This window comes from Moschus berezovskii, chromosome 15, assembly GCF_049115385.1.
Source record: "Moschus berezovskii isolate FMDL1 chromosome 15, NW_MosBer_1.0, whole genome shotgun sequence".
In the NCBI taxonomy this organism is placed as follows: domain Eukaryota; kingdom Metazoa; phylum Chordata; class Mammalia; order Artiodactyla; family Moschidae; genus Moschus; species Moschus berezovskii.
Genome location: NC_142474.1, coordinates 49,591,358 through 49,613,409, shown reverse-complemented (window position 1 = coordinate 49,613,409; position 22,052 = coordinate 49,591,358). Strand labels below are relative to the sequence as shown.

Here is a 22,052-nt window from a genome sequence, read left to right as displayed (position 1 = left end):
CACCAAGGAGTAAATGGCTATCATCTAAAGGCTGTTTTGAAGGAATGGGTATGACCCATGCCTAATCACAGATGGGAAATGGGGGCAGCTTAGTATTCTGACCATCCCTTCCTGGTGTTCACAGGGAACATAATTCACTTTAACTGCAACTCGTGTAAAGCAGTAGTGACGTTCTCAGCTGACGCTAAGCAGGATATTGTGTGCATGTACGTTGCAACTCCAAAGAAAGCTTGCTGTGGGACGTGTGTCCTTGTGACCAGTGATGTCCCAGGGGGGCCTGAAACCCTGAGAACTGGGCCTGGTAATGGCAGGCCTCCTGTCTCTGACCCCACAGCCAACACGCAGGCCTCAGGCTGCAGGCTCGCCCATCAGCCTTCCACACACTGGAGTGTGAGTCTGAGTTTTTTTTTTTTTTTCCAATTTTCTTCCAGTAAGTTAGCGTTTTCTCATGTTTAGTCTTATGTTTATTTTCCAAAGGGAAAGAAAATCATGTTTTTATTATTAGTAGTAGTAGTATTACTAAGCTTGAAAGAACCGAAGTGGAAAATCCGGATGGTGGTCTCCAAGTGTATCTTGAAACAGACACTGAGAACCGATACTACTGCCATGCTGATCCACTCTACAGCTACACACACAGGGCCCAAGTGGCCCCAGTTTCCAAAAAGGGACACCATCCAATAGAACAATGGTCCTAGATTTTCACTTGGGCTGTGGCTGGGCCTCTCGAGCATCAGAGATCTCTGGGGTCCAGGCAAACCTGAGGCTCACATGTGTACCTCCCACGGTCAGAATCTCCTTCCACGGCAGCTCAAAGGGCTCCTAAGTTCTTAAGAGCAAATACGTAAGAAGTCTGGAAGGATGGTACAATTCAACAGGTACTAAAACTACCACAGAGCCATCTCTTCCTCAACCCATCTGGATGGCAGTGTATTCTGAAGGCCACTTCTCTGGCAGCAAGATATCTTGTTGTGTCCTCTGCACACCTTGACAATGGAGGAGGAAATGGCAACCCACTCCAGTATTCTTGCCTGGAGAATCCTCTGGACAGAGGAGTCTGGAGGGTTACCATCCATGGGGTCACAAAGAGTCAGACACGACTGAGCAACTTTGGGCTTCCCTGGTAGCTCAGCTGGTAAAGAATCTACCTGCAATGCAGGAGACCCCGGTTCAATTCCTGGGTCGGGAAGATCCCTTGGAGAAGGGATAGGCTACCCACTCCAATATTCTTGAGCTTCCCTGGTGACTCAGATGGTAAAGAATCCTCCTGCAATGCAGAAGACCTGGCTTAGATTCCTAGGTTGGGAAGATCCCCTGGAGGAGGGGACGGCAACCCACTCCAGTATTCTGGCCTGGAGAATCCCCTGGACAGAGCAGCCTGGTGGGCTACAGTCCATGGGGTTGCAAAGAGTCAGACATGACTGAACGACTAACACTTTCACCACACCCCTTCTTGACTCCTTGGGATGTATTTACGATGGGACACCACAATTGCGACAACTAAGATGGTGTTTGTCGCACCTGGGACAGGCTCTGCTTTTAGGAAGGGGTCTGCTGCTCCTCAAACACTGACGGCACCAAGGGCCTGTCTCGTTGAAAGCAGACAGAGATCCCATGAACAAGCTGCCTTCTGCGGGTCTGCACTCAACACCCACCATGACAACACGCGTCTTAGCGGCTGAGCTCAGCTGGCCTCATTCACTGCTGATTCTGGGGGACCCCCATGAGCGAAGATGACATGGAGGCGGGTGGTCACCAAGGGATGAAAGGGTGCTCTGGTGGTGGGGAGAGGCCTTGAGAGGCTGAGCCTCCAGGGACACAGAGCCTGGCCCTCAGCAGCCCACCTGAGGGCAGGTACGTGGAGACCGACCTACAGGACGTGCCTGCAGCCTGACCCCCACTGCTGAAGCTGAGGGCCCAGAGACAGAGGACCAGAGAGAGAAATCAGCACGACCAAGGACTCTGTCTTTAGACCATGGAGGGTCGAGGTTCAATAAAAATACAATGTGAGCCGCAGTATGTTCAAGTTTTTAGTAGCCATGGTAGGGCAAACAAAAGGAAGCAGGTGAAAATCGCTTCAATGGTGCATTTTACATCACCAAATATATCCAAAATGTTATCATTTCAACAGGTAATCAATAAAAATTATCGGAACATTTTAGATTTTTTTTTTTTTTTTGTGATGTCTTTGAACTCTGGCATGCGTATCACACATTTACAGCCCATCTCAATTGGGACGAGCCATGTTTCAAGCACTCAGGAGCCACGTGTGAGCAGGGGCCACCACACTGGCCGGCAGAGGTGCCAGAGAACAGGGAAGTCATGCCCCACCATGTTGGGGGAAGACAGATCAGTAAGGGCCACCCTGGTGGGTATTTTGTGTATCAACACCCTTGAAGGCTACCGCCTATGAGGATGTGCTGACGCCCAGCCTTCTAATGGCATCACGTGGCTCCCCTTAAGCTTGCCCCAGTTATCCCCACCCCAGGCCTGAAGAGGACAGGCTGTCCCCACTCTCCTCCTGAACATGAACCAGGAGAGCGGCCAGGGGAGGAGGATGGGACCAGACCAGCAGGCTCAGACACTGATGCGCCCAGATAAGGCTTCTGACATAATCCATCCAGCGGAGATGGGAATGCTGTGACCTGAATTAGTTTTGAGCTGCTGATTTCTTAGCCAGAGCTCCCAAGACCAAAAAACACTAAAACAATGTTAGCTGAAACGACTGTCTTTAAGCTGAAGGCAAGTCTTTATGATATGATGGGTATATAACACAGACAATAAAGTTCTAGAAGGATGTGTGTGTGTGTGTGGGGGGGGTTATAGATATATGAGGTATGATATTGTTTGAAAATTCCAAAACAAAATTCGAATTTAAGTGGGCCATGAGTCTGGGGCAGTGAGGCGGGTCCCACACCCTGAGGTGACAGAGGCAGGGGTCGGGCGAGGATGGAGATGATGACTTTAGTGTTTAAAATGATAAAAATACATCAAAAGGAAAGAGTCCGAAAGCTTATGAGCAACAAGGCTTTACTACTTCAATTAAGACCTCTCCAAAGGACTGGCTTTGCACACTGAGACCTGGTGACCAGCATGTGGAAGGCGGGGGGGGGGGGTACCTGAGTGGCTGCACGCGTGAGGAATAGCCCTCATGGGTCTCGCTATGAGGCCACTTTAGGAAGCCGTCACTACAAGGAGCTCTCTGCCTTGAGATTTTTGGTCATCTTATTGTGTTCAGTTCAGTTCAGTTCAGTCGCTCAGTTGTGTCCGACTCTCCGCGACCCCATGAATCACAGCAATAGGAAAAACAAGAGATCTTATTGTGTATTAAATAGCAAATGCACCAAACGGAGTGGCAAAAAAGTAATTAAAATTTCTAATGGTTGGAAACTACAGTTACAAAATAGATAATAAAGTCACAGGTGAGGGTGTCTGAATGGCTGGTTAAAATGGAAACTGACATTATCTGGGGTATTTCAGACACCCATCTGACCCCATTCACATGCCGGGCGCTCAGGCTGAGAATTGAGGGAGTTGAATGGAACTAGAAATTTTATAACACATTCCCCAAAATACGTGGCCATGGATGGAGGCATATAAATCTTTACAAACTGATGTTTTTCGTTTAACAGGCTGCATCTTCCTTTAAAATTCTTGTAATTCTCAGGAGGACTAACACTCTCAGCCTGATTTACTTTACAGATAAGAAACTCACTTTAAAAGCCTACGGTGTAGGGGACATATGTACATCTATGGCTGATTCACGTTGATAGTCTGACAGAAAACAATACAATTCTGTAAAGTAATTATCCTTCAATTAAAAGAAAAAGCCTATGATGGCTTTCAAAGCAGCACTTAGAAGCCAGGGGGTCTATTTTTGGTGGGGGTTGGGGGACATCTCCTGCTGCAGCCTCACAAAGCCCAACGGCTTACAGATGGGCCATGGAGCTCTTTGCACGTAACGGCCGAGGCTCCACACCCCTGCTGTTCTCTCCCGCAGCAAAGACCAACGTGGTCACTCAGATGACCCAGGAGGGCCCTGACAGCCTCTTTCGATCCTAGATTCTGTGAGAGGGTGAGCATTAAGGATCTCTCTGCATTTGGGAGAAAACTGAAAAAATGCGAAGGAGATTTATTTTTAATTGAACAAAAATTTCGGGATTCTTCCAGCTGAAACAAGTGATCTTTTCCATCTCCTTTAAAACCCCTGATTTCAAAACAGGAAGCAGAGTGGCAGGGGTGGGGAGGACCACCCGGTCGGAGCAGCTAGGCAGACAGAAGGGCCTGGCTGCCAGGCTGGGCTGGGGTGGGGGCAGCGCCAGACCACTGAGGACGGGGCACCCTTGCCCCTCCAGGCAGAAAGGCCCCTTCCAAGGTGGTTTAAGACAGATGCCTCCCCTTCTTGAACCATGTCTAGGGGATACAGCTGGTAATATCACTGATAACCCCTAGGCCCGGACCAGAAATTCCCAGGGCTCTCTTGCCTCCTCTGAGCTGAGAGAGTGAACTGGTTGGGGGCACTGTGTCCCTGCTGTGAGAACCTGCCCCATGGTCTATACAATGAAAAAGACCGGAGAGACCCCTGAAGATGAGAATACGTGGGGCTTCGGGTCTGCAGGAGGCTGTTGCCAGAACCGGCTCCCCTGGGCCGAGTGATCAGAGCTGAGGGGCTGGAAGAAACAGGATGGGCCCATAAGCTTCAAGGGGCGCTGGTGCTGAGAAAGTGCAAACTGCTAATTCTGTCTAAACCTCTCAAGTCTTTCATGAATGGTGTGGTGGCAAAAAGAGATAACAATGGAGGACAAAGGATTCGGTAAGAATCCCAGGGCAGGAAGTTTACTGAATCACTTGGGTACGTGTTTTCTCATTAGGCTAACCAAGCAATGCAGGTTATCCGCTTCTTGCTCCATTCGCTTCAGTCACGTCCGACTCTTTGCAACCCCATGGACTGCAACCTCCAGGCTCCTCTGTCCATGGGATTCTCCAGGCAAGAATACTGGTATGGGTTACCAAGTTCTCCTCCAGAGGATCTTCCCGACTCAGGGATCAAACTCATGCCTCTCACGTCTCCTGCATTTGCAGGCAGGTTCTTTACCACTAGAGCCACCTGGGAAGTCCGAGGGTTATCTGGGGGAATGTCTATTATCTGGGGAGAGAACAGAATACAAATGCCCTAGTCTCCTAGGAGACCAATCAAGGTGCCTACACCTGGCTGGCATAGCTTACTGATGTACCTCTTCAGAGTTAGGGGCCCCAAGGGTGTTTATATAGGTAATTTTATCTAGTCACGTACATAGATAATATCTATGAAGACTGGATCATTTTAAATACACTGCAAGGTCTTACTATTAAGAGAAGCGTCTGGATAATTCTTGGGTAGAATGAAGACTCTTTGGGCACTGTAATTCACAGGGTCGACCTGATCTTTTCTGAACCTGCAGGTTTCATCACCTACCCACTAGGTATTTTGATGCTCTCAGGACGTCAGACGCAACCTGAACGCCCGCCCCTCTGCCTGACTCCTCACCTGGGCACCAGAAGTCCCGGCCGCCGTTCTCCTCCCTTCGTGCTGTGGGATGCCTGTCTGCTTCCAGCGACAGAGCACCTTGGGGGTCGGAGAGCTTGTGCCCGACGCTGGGAGCCACCAGGCCTCCCGGCCACACCCCAGGGCCCCTCTCGGCCTTGGGCTCCTCCGCGGAGTCCGCGCCTCGGGACGTCAGGAGCCTCATTCGAGACACAGAGCTCACCTCCTTCATCCTCATCAGGCGGTCGGGGTCCGTCCTTCTGGGCGGGGAGACCAGCTTCTCCTGTAAACTTTCGATCACTCTGGAAGTGTTTCGGAGCTTCTTTTCCGAGAATGCCAAGTTTGGGGTCCTTTCTATAAAGTGGAACAAGGTGGACCTGAAGGGTGGCTTTGTCTCCACGTCCTTGGGAAGGAAAGGCTGGGACTCTGGGGGGCTGGGCGGAGGTTCGGGGGCCTTGCTGGGGACAGCCCCGTCCACACCTGCGGGCTCAGAGGCCCGGGGAGCCTGCCGGGTGCTGTCCCTCTCGCCTACGAACAGAGGGCTCTTGGTCCAGCCGCACTTCCTCCTGCCATAGAAGGCGTCGGCAGGTGCGGTGGTCTCATTGGGCTGGGCCAAGCTGGCCGCTGCCTCCTGTCTGGGGGACTCGGGCCTGAGGGCACTTCCATCAGGCTCAGGGTGCCGGCTCTGCCCTGCCCTCTGGGTGCCTGGCAGCAGGGACTCCACAGCCACCTCGATGCCCAGGATCCTGGCAGCCCTGGCTTCAAGGGACTCATTTGGGGGGATTTCTATTATTGCATTGGCATCACCCGGAGACCCTGCTAGCTGGCTGGTACTCTGCTCCTGCACCAGCGTCAGTCCCACAGACCTCAAGTCTGGTGCAGATAGGCCTCGGGATTTGCCGGCAAGGGAGAGGGGTGCCCTCGTGCTCCCTTGCTCCCCACCTCCCACCCTTGGAGGGCCGGCTGCACTCGGCTCCACAGCTCCGAGACTGCCAGGGAGCTCCTGGCTGGGTGGGGGCTCCCTCAGTTCCGCTGGATCGGGTTGGGGCTTGGGTTTTGCATCATTCAATCCAGAAGATATTGCTCGTTTCACAGGCCTTGGGCTGACTGCCAGCTGTGCCACCCTGTCCTCAACCTCTCGGTTCCCATCTTCGGCAATCCAGCTCCCGGGGGGCGACAGCCACACGGAACCCCTGCCTTCTGTCTGCCAGGGCCTGGGGGACCGAGGCCTGCCCTCCTCGCTCCAGCTCTCGGACTTGCTCTTGACTCTGCCCGGCCTGGTCCTGGGGTCCTCGGGCACCACGTCCTTCAGGAGGCCCGGCCGCTGGGGTTCCGGGTGGGCACAGCTCCCCCAGGGCAGCTCTGCATCACTGTCCTCACTGCCACTACCATCACTGCTGCTGTCACTGCTTCCTTCCTCCTCCTGAAGCTCCTTGTTGAAACTTTCTAACTGGCTGATCAAGTCCCAGGGGCGGCGGCTCACGGGCTTCAGGAGGAACTGCCCGAACAGCTGTCTACTGTTGCAGGGGCCCGTGGTCTCCCCCTTGATCACCTCACCCCTGGACACGGGGCTGGCTCGGTGACCAGGGCCATCAGAGCCCTGCTGACCCCGGCTGGCCCTTGGTGTGGGGCCCTGGTTCCGGGACCAGGAAGACCCAGAGAAGGCGCTGTTGCTGGATGGGCTGAGGGACCCTTGACTTTTCGGGGAATGAGCCCCGGGCCTCTGGTTCGGGTCACTGGACGCCAATGCCATGTGCATCTGAACCTCGAAGGGTGCAGGGTCCAAACACCTTGGAGGCAGCACGGGGTCAGGGGAGCCCTCTGGCCTCTCCCCTGGGAGGGGCTGCAGGCTCTGAGGTTTGTGAGCGAAGCTAGTTTGTGTTTGCTGGTCTCGAAAGTGGTGCCCGGGCCACAGGCCGGGCCATGCGAGCGCGCGGTGCTTTGAGGGGTTGGGAAATCTGTGGTCGTCTGCTTGCCGGCTTCGTCCTGGGCCCCCCAGGTCTGGTCTTGGCAGCTCTGTCCTTGTGGCCATGCTGCCCGTGAGCGCCTGGAGCTCCAGGTCGGTGGAGGACAAGCTGAGCACACTCTGCTCCTGCAACGCCGCGCTCTGCTTCAGGTCATTGTTGTTCGTGTCTGTACCTGGCAGCTGGGACTCCGATTTCACCGGGATGGAAACCAAACAAAAGATCGTCTCGCTCGTTTTTTTCTTTGAGCTTCTCTTGGGCTGCAGCCCTGTCTCGAACTTTCTGAGTTGGGTCTGTATTTCGCAGGAACTCTCGCCCTGGGGGCTTGGGGAGGACACGAGGCTTTCTGGATAGTCACGTGGGCTGCCGCTCACATCGGGTCGCTTTCTCTGTGTGACAATGCAGGGGTCTCTTTGGTCAGGAGAGCTGCTGTCTTCTCCATCCCTGGGGGGCTGACCCCACAGCCATGGGGGGCTGGGATCAGCGGGGGCACGACCCCTCTCCCTCCCTGATGGGCCCCACACGGCCACCTCATGCTGCAGGCTTCTTGGGTCAGGGGCAGGGACTGCACCATCCAGCTTCACATCTTCCCAGAATCCATGGGGTCGGGGTAGTTTAATGTGTCGTATCCGTGGGTCGTCGAAGGGAATTATCAGGATGGAGCCGTCATAAGCCGTGGTGGGGTGGGGCTGTGGGGGGACACCAACAGGAGAGCATGGGCTGGCCCCCCACTCACTCCCAGCTCCCTGGGAGCCAGAAAGAGTCTGACCACCAGCAGCGGGCTTCTCCATCAGATGCTGCGGTACACGACGGCCTCCACCCTCATGCCTTGGCACTGTCTCCTCAGGGCAGGGGTGTGCGGCTGGCTGCGATGGTGATTTGTACGAGGGTGGGGGCACGTACACTGGGGGTTCCAGGCCAGGGTCAGGCCCATAGAGGTCCTGCCGGGCACTGTTCGTCCTGGCTGAGTGGGCAGCACCTGGGTCCAGCTGCCGGCTGTCTGCATAGCTGCCATTTTCTGCTCCGGACCTGGAGTGTGGCTGGGAGCCATAAGACGGGGGCTTGAGGGGTCTCCCAAACCTGGGCCGGGGAAAGGGGGCCGAGGTGCCAGCCTTCTCGGGGTTCCTGGTGGATTCCAAATTGGAAGCACAATTTGGAGGCTGAAGTGGCACTTTACGGACACCTGGTAAATGGCCATCGCTCAAAGGGATGGGGACCTCCATGCAACTCAGGCTCTCGGGGGAAAGGACTCGAGGCAGTGATTGGGACTTCCCTTTGCTCTGGGAGGTCAGCCCGTGCTCCCCAAGCACAAACGGGTACAAGTCCTGAAACAACTTCTCGCCAACACCGTCCGACATCTGCCTCCCTAGTCTCGGGGGCTGGTTCCAGCTTCCAACGCTGATGTCCTGCCATCTGGCGGGACCCGCCATTCCCAGCTTGTCTTCCCAAACAGCCTTCTTCATCACGTGCTCAGACCTTCCTTCAACTTCCCAGGGACCCTCCCTTGGGTGCACGGGCAGGCTGGGGGCTGTGCCTCGGCCCCCTGGGTCCTCCCGGGCCTCCTGCTCTCTTCTCCTCCAGTAGGCGTGGCTGCGGCCGGTCAGGGGCTGCGAGGACCACGCGAGCACCGGCTGATGGTAGAACCTGTGGGACAGAGGGCCACAGGTTACACCTGGAGGAAGCCCACGGGAGCAGCATGCACCTCTCTGCCTATGTGTTCCGAGTCAAACTTAGGTCAGAACCTTCGAAAGACACATTTCCAACCACAGTACTCATTCACTTGAAAGAAACTGTGGCCCAGGAATTACAGCTGGAAGGCAGCCACATGCTTTGCCATCGCGGACTTAAGAGTGGCAGTGAAATGCTGCCCACAAGAACATTAGGACTAGACTTGTACCTGAGTGGCGTCTGAAATGCCCAAGAGATAAGGGTGAGCACAGAGCAGGGTTTCACAAGTGTGATCCCGGGCCTCTGGGGTCCACCCCCAGCTCAGACCAGAAGACCTTGCTTTCTAGGAGCAAGTCCTGGCACCTGCTTCTAGCAGGTGCAGGAATCCCACCCCTGATGCTGACTCTGAGGCCTGGGGGGACTCTGTAAAGGGCACTCCTAACAGGTCCCAGGTGCTGTGGCTACTGCTGATCCCAGCAACCCCTGAGGACCATCACAGCCAGCAGGCGTCAACCACGACTGCACAGCAATCCGGGGACCCCACCACTCCCGACGCCCTGGCAGCATCCCAGCCCTGACCTGTCAAGTCTCAGGGGCAGGTGGAGAGCCAGGTGGGCCCCCAGCTCTTCCCAGCGTGTGACTGGGACGGCCCCTTGGCTCTAGCAGAGCAGAGTTCCCACACCTCTGTGATGGTGGGAGCCACCCAGGGGGCTCATTAACTATACACATTACCAAGTTCCTGTCCCCAAAGTTTCAATTCAGTAGGTCTGGGTTATGGTCCGGGTGTTCCCCTGATGGCTCAGATGGTAAAGAATCCACCTGCCACGCGGGAGACCCCGGTTCGATCCCTGGGTGGGGAAGGTCCCCTGCAGGAGGAAATGGCAACCCACTCCAGTATTCTTGCCAGGAGAATCCCAAGGACAGTAGAGCCTGGTGCACTACAGTTTACGGGGTTGCAAAGAGTTGGACATGACTGAGAGACTAACACGTCTATTTTAAGCAAGCTGTCAGGGGCATCTTTTCTTCAGGGCGATGGGGGAAACACCACTCGGGCTGACTTTTGAGACTGACAGAGGAAGCAGGGTCTCGCTCGTGGGCAGAGCTCTCTGCCAGGGGAGGAAGGGCAGCACCAGCAGCACCCGAGGATAGCTGACCCGAGGCTGCCACCCGCCGCCTGGCTGTGCATCGCGATTTCCTTGTGAGCCATTAAAAAATACTATGACCCAGGTCCCTCCCACCCTAGATGGGGGGATTTAATCTGTCTAGCCAGGAGCCTGGTACCTCCTCGAATGACTCTAACACATACCCTAGTTGAGAATCACTCTTCTAACGGAGCCGAAGAAACAACCTGAACAACCCTGGCACACTGTGCAGAAATATTAAGCTACTGACCCCAAGGGAGCAGAGACTAGGACTGTAACCCAGAAAACCCATAGGGCAGAAGGAAGCCTGGGGCGCTCCATGAGCTTGACTGGCCATGGGCTAATGCAGAAAGGTTTCAACTTTTCTTGAAACCAGAAAAAGTTTCAAGCAGCTAACAGTGCTGCTTGCTTTTCACATTATAGAAAAAATACACATTCTGTCATTTTCTGCCACCTAGCAACACATAAAGCAATTGTCCTTCTGTTAAAAATAAGTAAATAAATAAAAATAAAAGTAATATGTAATTTATTGCTGAAAATTTGGGAAAATACAGGAAAGAATAGAAATCAAAAGTCACTGACAGTCCTTCTACCCAGAAGAAGTCACTGATTCACAGCTTCTAGTTTTTGTGTGACGATGTGGGCTTTTCAAACAGCCTTAGTGTCACTCTACTAGGATCTGGCTTTACGTGAATGTTCCCCAACAATTGTGTCACAAACAACAGCTGACGCTCACACAGCGGTGACAGCCCTCCAGATCCTCACTAAGTGCTCTCCTAACTCCCCTAAGCTCCGCCAGTACCCCTCTGAGGTAGGAGGAAATAGGCACAGAGGTTCAACGACTCTCAAGTCACACAGCTTGTAAGTGGTGGGAGAAGAGCTCAAACCCAGTGAAGGTGACCATAAAGCCCATCAGCCGCCACTTTCTACCTCTTCCAGAGTAATGACAGGTTCCTCAGGCGCACAGTTTCAGCGGGAGAACAGTCTCTCATGAGTCATGCTTTATTTAACCATCACCCTGGTGTTGGACATCCATGCTCTTGTGGTTTAGTAGCTAAATCATGTCTGACTCTTTTGCGACTCTAAGGACTGTAGCCCACCAGGCTCCTCTGTCCATGGGGTTTCCCAGGCAGGAATAGTAGTGTGGGTTGCCATTTCCTTCTCCTGGGAATATTCCTGGACCAGAGATCAAACCCACGCCTCCTGCATTGGCAGGTGGATTTTTTTTTACCACTGAGCCACCAGGAAGACTTGGATATCTGTGTCGCTTAGTTCTAAAACAGTTCAGAGAAATGCTGTTCACCATCACTAACTGTGTCTCAGGTTCTGGAGAATCAATCCTGAGAGAAGGAATCAGCAGGTCAGGGGATCAGGTTATCCCTGCTGTGCGATCTGATTGCAGATTGGCCAGGCTCCTGCCCGCAGCTTGGAGCAGAGCTGGCTCTGCTGGACTGTGCCCGCATCTGATCATCAGGGCTTATCTGTTTCTGCACTAGAGAAATGAAAGTAATCTCTCATTGGTCTCCATTTGCATTTCTGTGATTACTAGTGAGGATTACTTTTTAATGCGCTTCAGTTCAGTTCAGTTCAGTCGCTCAGTCGTGTCCGACTCTCCGCAACCCCATGAACCACAGCATGCCAGGCCTCCCTGTCCGTCACCAACTCCCGGAGTTCACTCAAACTCATGTCCACAGAGTTGGTGATGCCATCCAGCCATCTCATTCTCTGCGTCCCCTTCTCCCGCCCCCAACCTTTCCCAGCATAAGAGTCTTTTCCAGTGCGCTTAGGTGCCATTAAACCACATTTTGTGGTTTGGAATGATTTCTATGCCACAGTCCACTTCCCAGTTAACAGGATAGTACAGAAAGCAGGGAGGACGCCCACCCTGCAGCCACAGCAGGTGACGGCCTGGGAACAAGGCACTGTGGGGGATGGGCTGAAGGTGGGATCCCCACCCCTACCCCCACAACACACAGGCAGAAAGAAGGACTGTGCTACAGGAGCTAGATGGTAAATAAATAGCAAAAAAGCTATTACTGTCATTATTATTTTGGAATTCACTTCTTTGCCTTAAAATGTAAAGGCAGTTTCTCATATCCTACATCCCGCCCCCTGCCCCCCAGTAACTTCAGCACCCACTTAGTAAAGCTGAGTCATGGATTGAAAAAGCAGAAAATGTCGAAATGGATTGGAGGTAAAGCATTTGCCAGAACAGCCTAACTGCTTCTGCATTTACTGCACACACACAATGCAAGCTGTCTTAACCCTGCCCACAGCTGAAGGTCAAGTTCTTTGTTGCCTTTGTCGTCATCACAGGGTGTTTTGGGGCATTTAGGTTTTGAAGACTGACAGAGGCTTCCTCGGGTCGCGTTCTATGAGGACTGGTCCCTGTGGAAGCTGCCTCACTGGCCTCCACGTGTGTCGCCCCCACTCTCATTCCCAGCCGAGCCACCACAGGGCATCCAGAGCTCAGAAGCTAACGTTCCTGTCCTTAGGGACACCCTCTGGCTGCCTGTCCCGAGTCTGATACTGACCATGAACCATGGTGCACCTACTGGCTTCAGGATCTTAGACTCTGTGCCAAGTCCAAGGGCAAGACTCAAAAGTGCAGCTTAACAAGATGCTACATTCATTGCAAACCTAATTAAGAGAGTCAAACAAACCATCGGGAGTATGTGGTCTATGCCCAGCATGGGAGTCTCCTTTCTTGCCTGTTCTATAGCTGACGGTGAGCGAGTTTCACCCTCCACACACACTGACTGGCTCCTTTCAGACCCCTAAACGTCTGGGGCACTTGGCTTCACAGAAGAGACCATGCTGTCTGGCTTTTGCTCATTTGCTCAGCAGACATTCCGGTTTCCCGGTAAATGTGTAACCTGTTAAATACAAGAGGGGCTCAAATCCCAAGGTTCGATCTTCCCACGTTTGGGCCACGAGCACAACTGGAGACTAACAAAGGATGAAAGAAACAGGACAAGCACATAAACAAGCTGCAGCTACCTACCCCAGGAAGGGGGTCAGTTTCCTTCCCGCTGAAAATTGTGACATCACCTTAATTTAACTTCATCCAAGCTGCCATGGGTCATTAATCAAGATGGCCAAGCATTCTGGGCTAAACTTTTTTTTCCATTTGCACCATACACCAAAATCCCAGTTTAAGGAAAACACAGGGCCACTTGGAGAACTTTAAATAATCTATTTTGACAAGTATACATGACATAGAAAACTATAAAGCGATTATTTCACCAACATCTAGTGTGCACCTAGTTTGTTAGTCATTCAGTCGTGTCCGACTCTTTTTCGACCCTGTGAACTATAGCCGGGCAGGTTCCTCTGTCCATGGGATTCTCCATGCAAGAATACTGGAGTGGGTTGCTATGCCCTCCTCCAGGGTATCTTCCCCACCCAAGGACTGAACCTGGGTCTCCTGCATTGTAGGCAGATTCTTTACAGTCTGAGCCACCAGGGAAGCCCCAAATTTACATTCACAAAACTTTAACAATGGGACATTCCACAAAAACATGCAGAACGCATTCAAACAGGGTAGGAAAAAGATAAGGAAGCCAAGTGGAGTGTGTGAGCTCATTATTAAATAAATAGTGTCAGCAAGGTCAGGGAGATGAGCAGGGTCTTTGTGCAGAATTCCTGAGAGACGAGGTCAGAGAGAAGACAGAAGCTACACTTGCAAGCAGCTCCCTGATCTATCAGCCGAGACACGGTGATGACAAAACCACTGATACAGGGTGTTTAGAAAACCTTTGAAACATGAACATGTGGCACACACCATGTCTACCGGAAAAAAGGCAAACCTATTTGCTGAAGGTATAAAAGTTGATGATGAAAGACACGAGGAGACCTGTCTGTTCACATGACATTTTCCATGGCAACAGAAAATCCCACCATCCTTTTAGAAAGGAAAAGCCTACTTAGAAGGGCAGCAACACCTTGACTTTTAATCATGGTTCCACCTGTGGCAGGACTATCCCTTCCATGGTCCCTAGACCATGGAATCGACACAGCACAGGATGTGTCACCCAGACAAGACACAGCCCAGCTGGGTGCCCGCTGCCCCATGGGTCAGGGGAGACGCCCTCCTTCCTCCACCAACAAAATCCTCAAGTGGGTCCCCAGGGGGCCTCTGGAGTCTCGTCTTCCCTGTAAAGATTGGGGTGGAGGGAGAAGGCCCCACTGAAGAGGTCCCTGGTCCAGTGACTTCTTCCCATCAGTAGGGCCGCCAATCTAGCAGCTGCCAGCCCACCCATCATCACCTTGAAACCCTGGGCCACGTCCTTCAGAAGCCACACCCTCCTCCAGGTGGCCGGTCAGTCTTACCCAGGAGCACAGTCTGAGCATAAACGTGGTATGTGTCACTTAAAGAACCTCCCGCCCCTTAAAGGAGAAGCTCTCTCCTCCTGGATTGGCAAGGGCACTAGGACATCTCTTTAGAGTGACTGGGAGTTATCAGTCCAGTGCTAGGTGTTTCTGGGGTGGGGTCAGCCATCTCATGCTACAAAACTTGCTCTCAATGCTCTCTGGCCTGGAAGCCTGCAATTTTACTCTTCAGCCAATTGCGGTATATTCAACATACTACAACTGGGTGAATGGCCCTCTGACTCAGAGTAATAGACTAATTTTGGAAAAGGGAGCTATAAGGTCAAGAGGAGATCATGACAGAGGTTGAGAGGATAGCACAAATTAAAATCCATCAGAAAGGATAAAGTTGGTCTGGGAACATACTGCACGAAGATCACTATGCAGCCAAGTTCAATTTGAACGAGAATTGCAAGTTGCACTGGAACAGATATAACTAGGAGACACACAACTGCCGGGTCACATGGCTAGCATACCGTTAGGCCTGCTTTTCACAATGTCCTGATGAAGTGAAAGTGCAAGTCGCTCAGTCCTGTCTGATTCTTTGCCACTCCATGGACTGTAGCCCACCAGGCTCCTGTCCATGGAATTCTCCAGGCCATAATACTGAGGTGGGTAGCTGTTCCCTTCTCCAGGGGATCTTCCCAACCCAGGGATCGAACCCAGGTCTCCTGAATTGCAGGCGGATTCTCACCATCTGAGCCATGAGGGAAGCAGCAATGTCGTGCTGAGTGAGTGCAAATGATTCCAGCTGAGATCAAGGAGCAGGGAGACTATTTCAGGAGGTTACTGTTTGATTATCTTTTTTTAAATACACACACAAAACAATGGGAATAGGAAGTATAATGAATGACTGGATTGATGAATGATGCTAACTTTACCATATGGGGGGTGGGAGTAGGGTAGGAAGACAGTCTAGAGCACTCACTGTACACAGGTGACCAAGCAGATCCACCTAGGAAACCTGCCTGCTGACACTGGAGACGGAAGGCTCTGAGTCTGGGTCCCCTACGCGGGGGTTTGAATAACCGAGCCTGAGTCCAGTTCTACAGAGAAGGATTCAGGATGGGCAGCCTCCTGGGGAGGCGATGTGCCATGGGGCCAGCCTGCTCTGCTGCACAACTGTGAAATCAGACATTGCTGGAAGCAGACACAGATTCCTCCTGTGGGGCTGGCAGCTTTCCACATCATCGCTGGGGTAGGACTTCGAGAGCCTTTTGATGCTTTGAGGTCTGGTAAAGACCTAAGTCAGAGGCCCTGCTTCAGGAGGGAGGGGTATTTGGGGTCATTACTTGCTTTTTATAAATCACTGCCCAGAGCTGCAGTTCTGGGATCCATGAGAGCCCCGCTCCCCTCCCAGATGTGGAGCCCATCCCCCATCCCCAATGACTGGGCAGCTGCCCCTGCACTTACTCCAGGTGATCTGGCACCTTCTGATGGGTTTCCAGGCTTCAGGGAGAAAGCGCTCAAAACACAGAAGAGTGGGATGAGAAGATGGTGCCTGCAGTCAGGCTACCGGGAAACTTGCAGCCGGTCCCCAGAGAGGGCTGCCCACTGGCAACAGGGCTGTGAACCACGGGGCAGCTGCCCAGGGTCGAGGGGACCACCCACAGTGATGCCACCAGAGAGCAGGGTGGCCAACCTGCCAGGAGTGTGTGTGTGTCTTGAGGACAGGGACCTGGCTTTACCTGCTCTGGCCTCAGACTCCTCATCGCTATCAAGTGGGTGGTCCTAACGTCTTCCTTTTCAAGTGTGTTGGGAGGGATTCATGAGATAATGCATGTCCCCTGAATGGCAGAGGGTCTAATATACTAATCCCTTGTTTTCAGCTATTAGTACCATCTGAACCCAATTAATATCAGTTTTCAGTGGAGTAGGATCCATTTCAAAGCTCTTGCCTCACATCGTCCAAGGAAGAGGGTGAGGGCCGCGCAGGAAAGAAAGAGTGAGTGTCTGTCTTTGTGCAGGCTTATTTTAGACTGGGATTGTCCCCTCCTCAGCTGAGATCAACGGGCCTTCACAATAGCAGGAAGCCACGATGTCCTGACTGTCATAACAAGACCCTGCCCCTCCGGCCGGTCTCTAAGGGAGGATCCATAGGATGATGTCCAGTCACCCAGTGTTTAGTCAAACAAAGCAGGAAGAGCAAGCTGGGACCCAGTAAACCAATAACTAAGGCAGATTACTCCAGAAGTTTCCTATTTTCTCTGTAATAAGCATATATCCTTATGGATACGGGCTTCCCATATCCATATGGGAAAAGATTCTGCCTGCAATGCAGGAGACCCGGTTTTGATTCACGGGTTGGGAAGATCCCCTGGAGAAGGGAATGGCTACCCACTCCAGTATTCCTTCCTAGAGAACTCCATGGACAGAGGATCCTGGCGAGCTACAGTCCATGGGGTCGCAAAGAGTGGACACAGCTGAGCGACTAACACACTTATGGATATATATATGGGCGTTTCTTAACTTGTTAACTAGTTTTCTAGTTAAAGAAGAAACTCATCACCAACAAGACTCCTCTTAGTGGTAACATGGCTCTTAGACAAACGGAGCTCTAGGCTACACTGCCGCTGTCTTCCCACTAATTCTAGAAGCACCCCACCATCCTATACTGTTTTCCCTGAAGTCTTCCTGGTAATTCTGAAATACCTGTTCACACTGTTCTTCCTGAAATCTCATATTCAAACAGTCCGACCTGCTTCTTCTTGGGAAAACATGGTGACGGAAGAGCGACACGGGAATGCGTGCAGAGAGAGGACCGGCGTCCAGGCTTCTGGAAGGTCTCACTGCTGACGGACATGAACAAAGTGCCCCAGGAGTAGAGCTGACAACAAGACAGTGGGGGACAGAAGGTCTGAGCCCTCACGTGTGCGGCTGGGACACCAGCTCACACAACGCATACTGTGCTTGGTGAAGAGGTCAAGTTAATACTTTGGCCACCTCATGCGACGAGTTGACTCACTGGAAAAGACTCTGATGCTGGGAAGGATTGGGGGCGGGAGGAGAAGGGGACGACAGAGGATGAGATGGCTGGATGGCATCACCGACTCGATAGACATGAGTTTGAGTGAACTCCGGGAGTTGGTGATGGACAGGGAGGCCTGGCGTGCTGTGGTTCATGGGGTCACAAGGAGTCGGACATGACTGAGCGACTGAACTGAACTGAACACTTAGGAAATGAAGCAAGGAGATGAAACAAGACCAGTGATGTTTGTGGAAGTGTCATTCTGTACCAAGAAAGAGATACATGGAACCAGATGTTAAACTGGAGACATCCCTTTTTAGGAAAGACATTATAAGCAAGATGGGATTGGAGACAAGCTTTAAAAGCTTCCAAAAAGGAACTGTTTACTGAACCCAGTAGCACCACCTATGTTCACTGAGCAGATGGAAGCCTCCCCAGACCCCACATCAGAGACCCTCCCAGACTGTGGATCCTCTAATCAGTCACGACTGTGCTGATGACAGCAGATAATTACAAGCTAGTCTCATGGTTAACTAGCACAAACTTCAGCTGGGATTTCTGGGGTTAGGAGAGAAGAGCGTATCATGGTACAACTTTCAGATTCAAACCTCTGCTATGTTACGTTATTTTACAGCTTCCTCCAATTATAACATTTGAAAGGGAACACAGTAAGGAAACAGAGAATGCCTGATAACAGTGCTTTACAAGTTTCATGGGATCAAGCTGTTCTGTGTCCCTGCTTCTATTTTCCTTAAGCGTTTTCCTGGATACAACCAGGTCATACGTGAGAAACTCTAAGGCGATGGTACTTATCAGTCTTATCATCCTCCTCCTCCCTCAGGAACCCTGAAGTTCCGGCCACGCCCCAGACGACAGGGATGGTGCCCCCACCCGTGTGGCCTGGCATCACTGCCTGGCTCTGGTCTGGGAGCACAGATGTGGTCCTTCTGCAGCTCCCTAGACAGGAAGGGGCGCGGCCGTGCTGGGGAGCTGATCCCCCACCTGTGAGCAGTGGGAGGGGATGAGGAAGTGAAGATGGTCCAGCCCGGGGACGGCCCCGCCAGCGAGGGTGCGGCCAGGTCCAGTGTCGCTGCAGCCAGAGCCTGGCTTCCCTCCACGGAAGCACTGAGCGAGTGGCCCCTGCAGAGTCACTGACATTCCCTGGGCTTCGCGCTCTTGGCTATAATGACATTGCTAACGTGTCTGCCTCTCTGCCAGCCTGCCAGAATAAAACAAAACAGCCCAGTCCCCTTCTGGCCCCTGGGGCTTTCCAAGCCGTCCCTGGGAGGTCCACCACAGGGTGCTGAGGGACACAGTGCAGGGCCTCACGAGAAACTGCAGGTGAGGGGTCCTCACGATGCCTTCATGTCACCCTGATGTCCAGGAGTTGGGTAGCACCTCCTGGGCCCCATCAGCTGACCCCTCCCTGACCAGACCCGGAGGCCAGGCCTGTGGGGTCACTGTGGGGACCAGTGACTGAAGGCTGGGATGTGGCCAAGCACCACTGATCCATCCAGATTCAGAATTCCCAGGAGCCAGAGAATTTGGTTTCACAGGTTGAAGCCTTAACTATTTATTTCCTATTTATTTATTTCCCCTCAGAGCACGTTTCTCCTGAAAGGGAAAAATAATTCTCCCCCCACCTACCTTTCCGTTTGCCTCCTGTTTCCAGCTCTCTAATGGCCACTGAAAAAGAAAACGTCTTTTCATCTCAGCCCAGGAAGCCCAGCAGCAGGTCTCTGAGGTGCTGGGTGCTGGCATGGGTCTTTGCCAACATGTGTGCACTGTCTCTCTCTACCCTCCAAGACAACCTTCAACCCCAGAGCTCAACACCTCCCAAGTTAACCAGCTGACCTCAGAACTGGGAGGGAATGGCCGGATCTGTCAGAACTCTGTGGATGGACAAAGCCGTGCTGGCGATGTTCTCAAACCAGCTGAGCCCCTCATTCGAGACAGGAGGAAAGGCACCCGAGGGTTGGACAGAGGCTGCACTTCAGGGCCTTGCAGCCCTCAGGCCCCATGATTACAGGGGGCTGGGGAGTCCTGGGCAAGCTGTGGACGGGGAAGGGGCCTCACTGCCCTCAGAGAATCCTAAAGGGGATTCTGTTGCCCCCACCACCCAGGACCCAATCCTGATCTCTGATTCAGCCCTTCAGGACTGAGAGGACCCCACATGTGGCACATTCATGGCGATTCCATGGCCACCATCTTTTCACCTCATTAGAAACTGAGCCTTCAGCTCCTCGATGGCTGTTACGAGGCTGGAAGGATGAACTGAATCTCAGGGCTTATCCTGAGCACCCCGTGTGTGCAGCACTGGAGTGAGCTCTGTGGGACACATGGGGCAGGGTGCAACCTCGGCGCCCTGAAATTCAGGGCGGGAGGTACAGGCACACTCTGCAGAGAACTGGAAGCCCAGGAGGCAGAGCAACACTCAGCATTTGTGTGATAGAAGCACAGGCTATCCTGACCCTTGGCCAACGCACCCACAAGCCCCCTCTTCCAAAGTCCATGGTGGGCAGGCTTTTCAGGGACTGTGGCTGCCAAGACTGGGGCCCAAGGTGGCAGTAGACACAAGTGCGAGTTCTGAAGGACATGGTTAAACAGAGCAGCTTCAAGTCCTTCTCCATCCTTCCTGAACCTGACCCATCGGTGACAACACTAGCCCTCCCTGAAGAGGTGGGTCTGGGTAGTAACGCAAACCTGTGTCTGCTCCATGGGGCATGAAGAGGCGCCCTCCCCTTGGGGAGTACTCCATGACCAAGGAGTTGACCGCTCTGACTTAGAAAAGCAAGACCGCTCCCCTTTTTGCCTGAAGACTGTCAACCAACAAGAAAGATTCTCCCTGTAGACAGACAGGTGACTTGAAACCACAGGAGGCCATTCATCCCCTTTAGACTTGACTCACTGATCTGCTTGCATGTTGGTTTGTTGCCTTAAACACAGGCCTTTGCTTTCACTTGTAGACAGAGGCCCCCACCAGCCTCAGCCCAGTCCCCATGTAGCATTAAAGACAAACACAGCTTTAGGAAGCGATGACAAAGGTTCCTCCAGGTTAAAACTGCTGGCTGTGGGCTGCAGGGTTTGTGGCGAGCTGCCCAAATTCCCTCCTGTTTACCTCCCTCCCCATCCCCCGGCCAGTCCACCCTCTTTTTCAGTTGTAAGAAAACACCCACAGACGCAGCTGTATTGAGACGGGATGCCCACCTCAGGGCCCATGAGTGTTGGGAAAAGGTGGGTTGGAGGCCAGTGGAATGACATGAATATGAGAGAAGAGAGATTTGCTTTTACCCAAGTGGAGGGGAGCACAGGCATCTCGCAACGTTGTAATGTACAAGGTACTGGAATGCATCTGTATTTCAGGTATGTACAGGTGTTTCCACTCTGTAAGGTATCGGAACGTGTTAACAAGGAGGCTGGATGTGCTTGGAGTGTGTGCCTGACATGAACTGGCTTTTCTAGAGTTTTTAAATGATTCCTGGCTGAGGAGACATGAAGAGACTATGAGGGAACAAGGAGGCTGAGGATTAAAAGGCCGTGTTGGCAGGAGAGGATCCGTTCACTCGTCACTGTGTGCTGCAGGCTTCACACACCCGACCCTGCACTGAGCACCACGGAGCATCCTGGATGCTCCAGGGAAGATGTGGTCTTGCCACTCAGTTCCCCTCCCTCCCAGGCCCCGGCCACACAGAGACAGTGCTACCAGACCCTGGGGCCAAGGGAACTGGCGGGCCCTGGTGGAGCTTACCCGGCCTCGGAGATCCTGGCAGCGGCAGCAGCACTGGGGCACTCCCCGTGGCCCCTTGGCCTGAGACGGCGGCTCTCGGGGTCGCTCAGGAGGCCCGTCCCCACAGAGGCCTTACCCTGGGGGAGGGCGGCGGGGCCATCGTCGCAGCCATTCAGCAGGCTGGGGCCCGCGGGTGCCGCGGTCCTCGCGGGCTGGCGCCCCTCGCCATCATCCTTGTGCGGGCCTGGCAGCTTCCTTGACAGCTTGTAGCCGTGGGAGATCAGCAGGTCTTCGACACTGTACATAGTGCTCTGGCCGCATCAAAGCGCCACCGCAGGGACCGTCGTGGTGGCAGGGCCCACGCTGTGGGGACAAGGAGAGTGTCTTGTGAGCAGTGGACGATGCCCCCAGGGCTCCTGTACCTCCTCCCTTCTGGACCCTGACCACACGGCACCCTGGTCACGGTGCCTGCAGAGAAAGAGAAGAGGAGGGGGCTTCTCCGTCTCACTCAGACAGAGGGTGGAGGCAGGAGGGCTGTCCTCAGATGGGAGGACAGTCACCCATCTGACCCCTGGGTGAGATGGTCCCTTCTGGACCAGAGAGGGAGCATTTGATCTTGGATTCCATGGAGCCAGGATGGGGCACTGACTCTGGGGACCCCTCCCCAGATGGCCACCACTTGCAGGAGAGT

The 22,052-nt window shown here is 53.2% G+C and overlaps 1 protein-coding gene across 4 annotated transcripts in view; it reads right to left on the bottom strand.

Annotated features, from left to right (window-relative positions):
- Positions 1–22,052, bottom strand: part of JCAD (junctional cadherin 5 associated) — a 43,966-nt gene that overhangs the window by 7,797 nt on the left and 14,117 nt on the right. For 2 of the 4 annotated variants that reach the window (XR_016039176.1, XR_016039177.1), the window contains exons 2-3: positions 21,383–21,724; positions 3,117–9,129 (exon numbers count right to left, since the gene is read on the bottom strand). Coding sequence is in view for 2 of the 4 variants with exons in the window: in XM_055430001.2 (XP_055285976.2) it covers positions 5,525–9,129; positions 21,383–21,666 (3,889 nt within the window). In the remaining 2 variants the exon portion in view is untranslated. The remainder of the gene's footprint in view (positions 1–3,116; positions 9,130–21,382; positions 21,725–22,052) is intronic. The other 2 variants (XM_055430019.2, XM_055430001.2) reach the window with 2 other exon arrangements.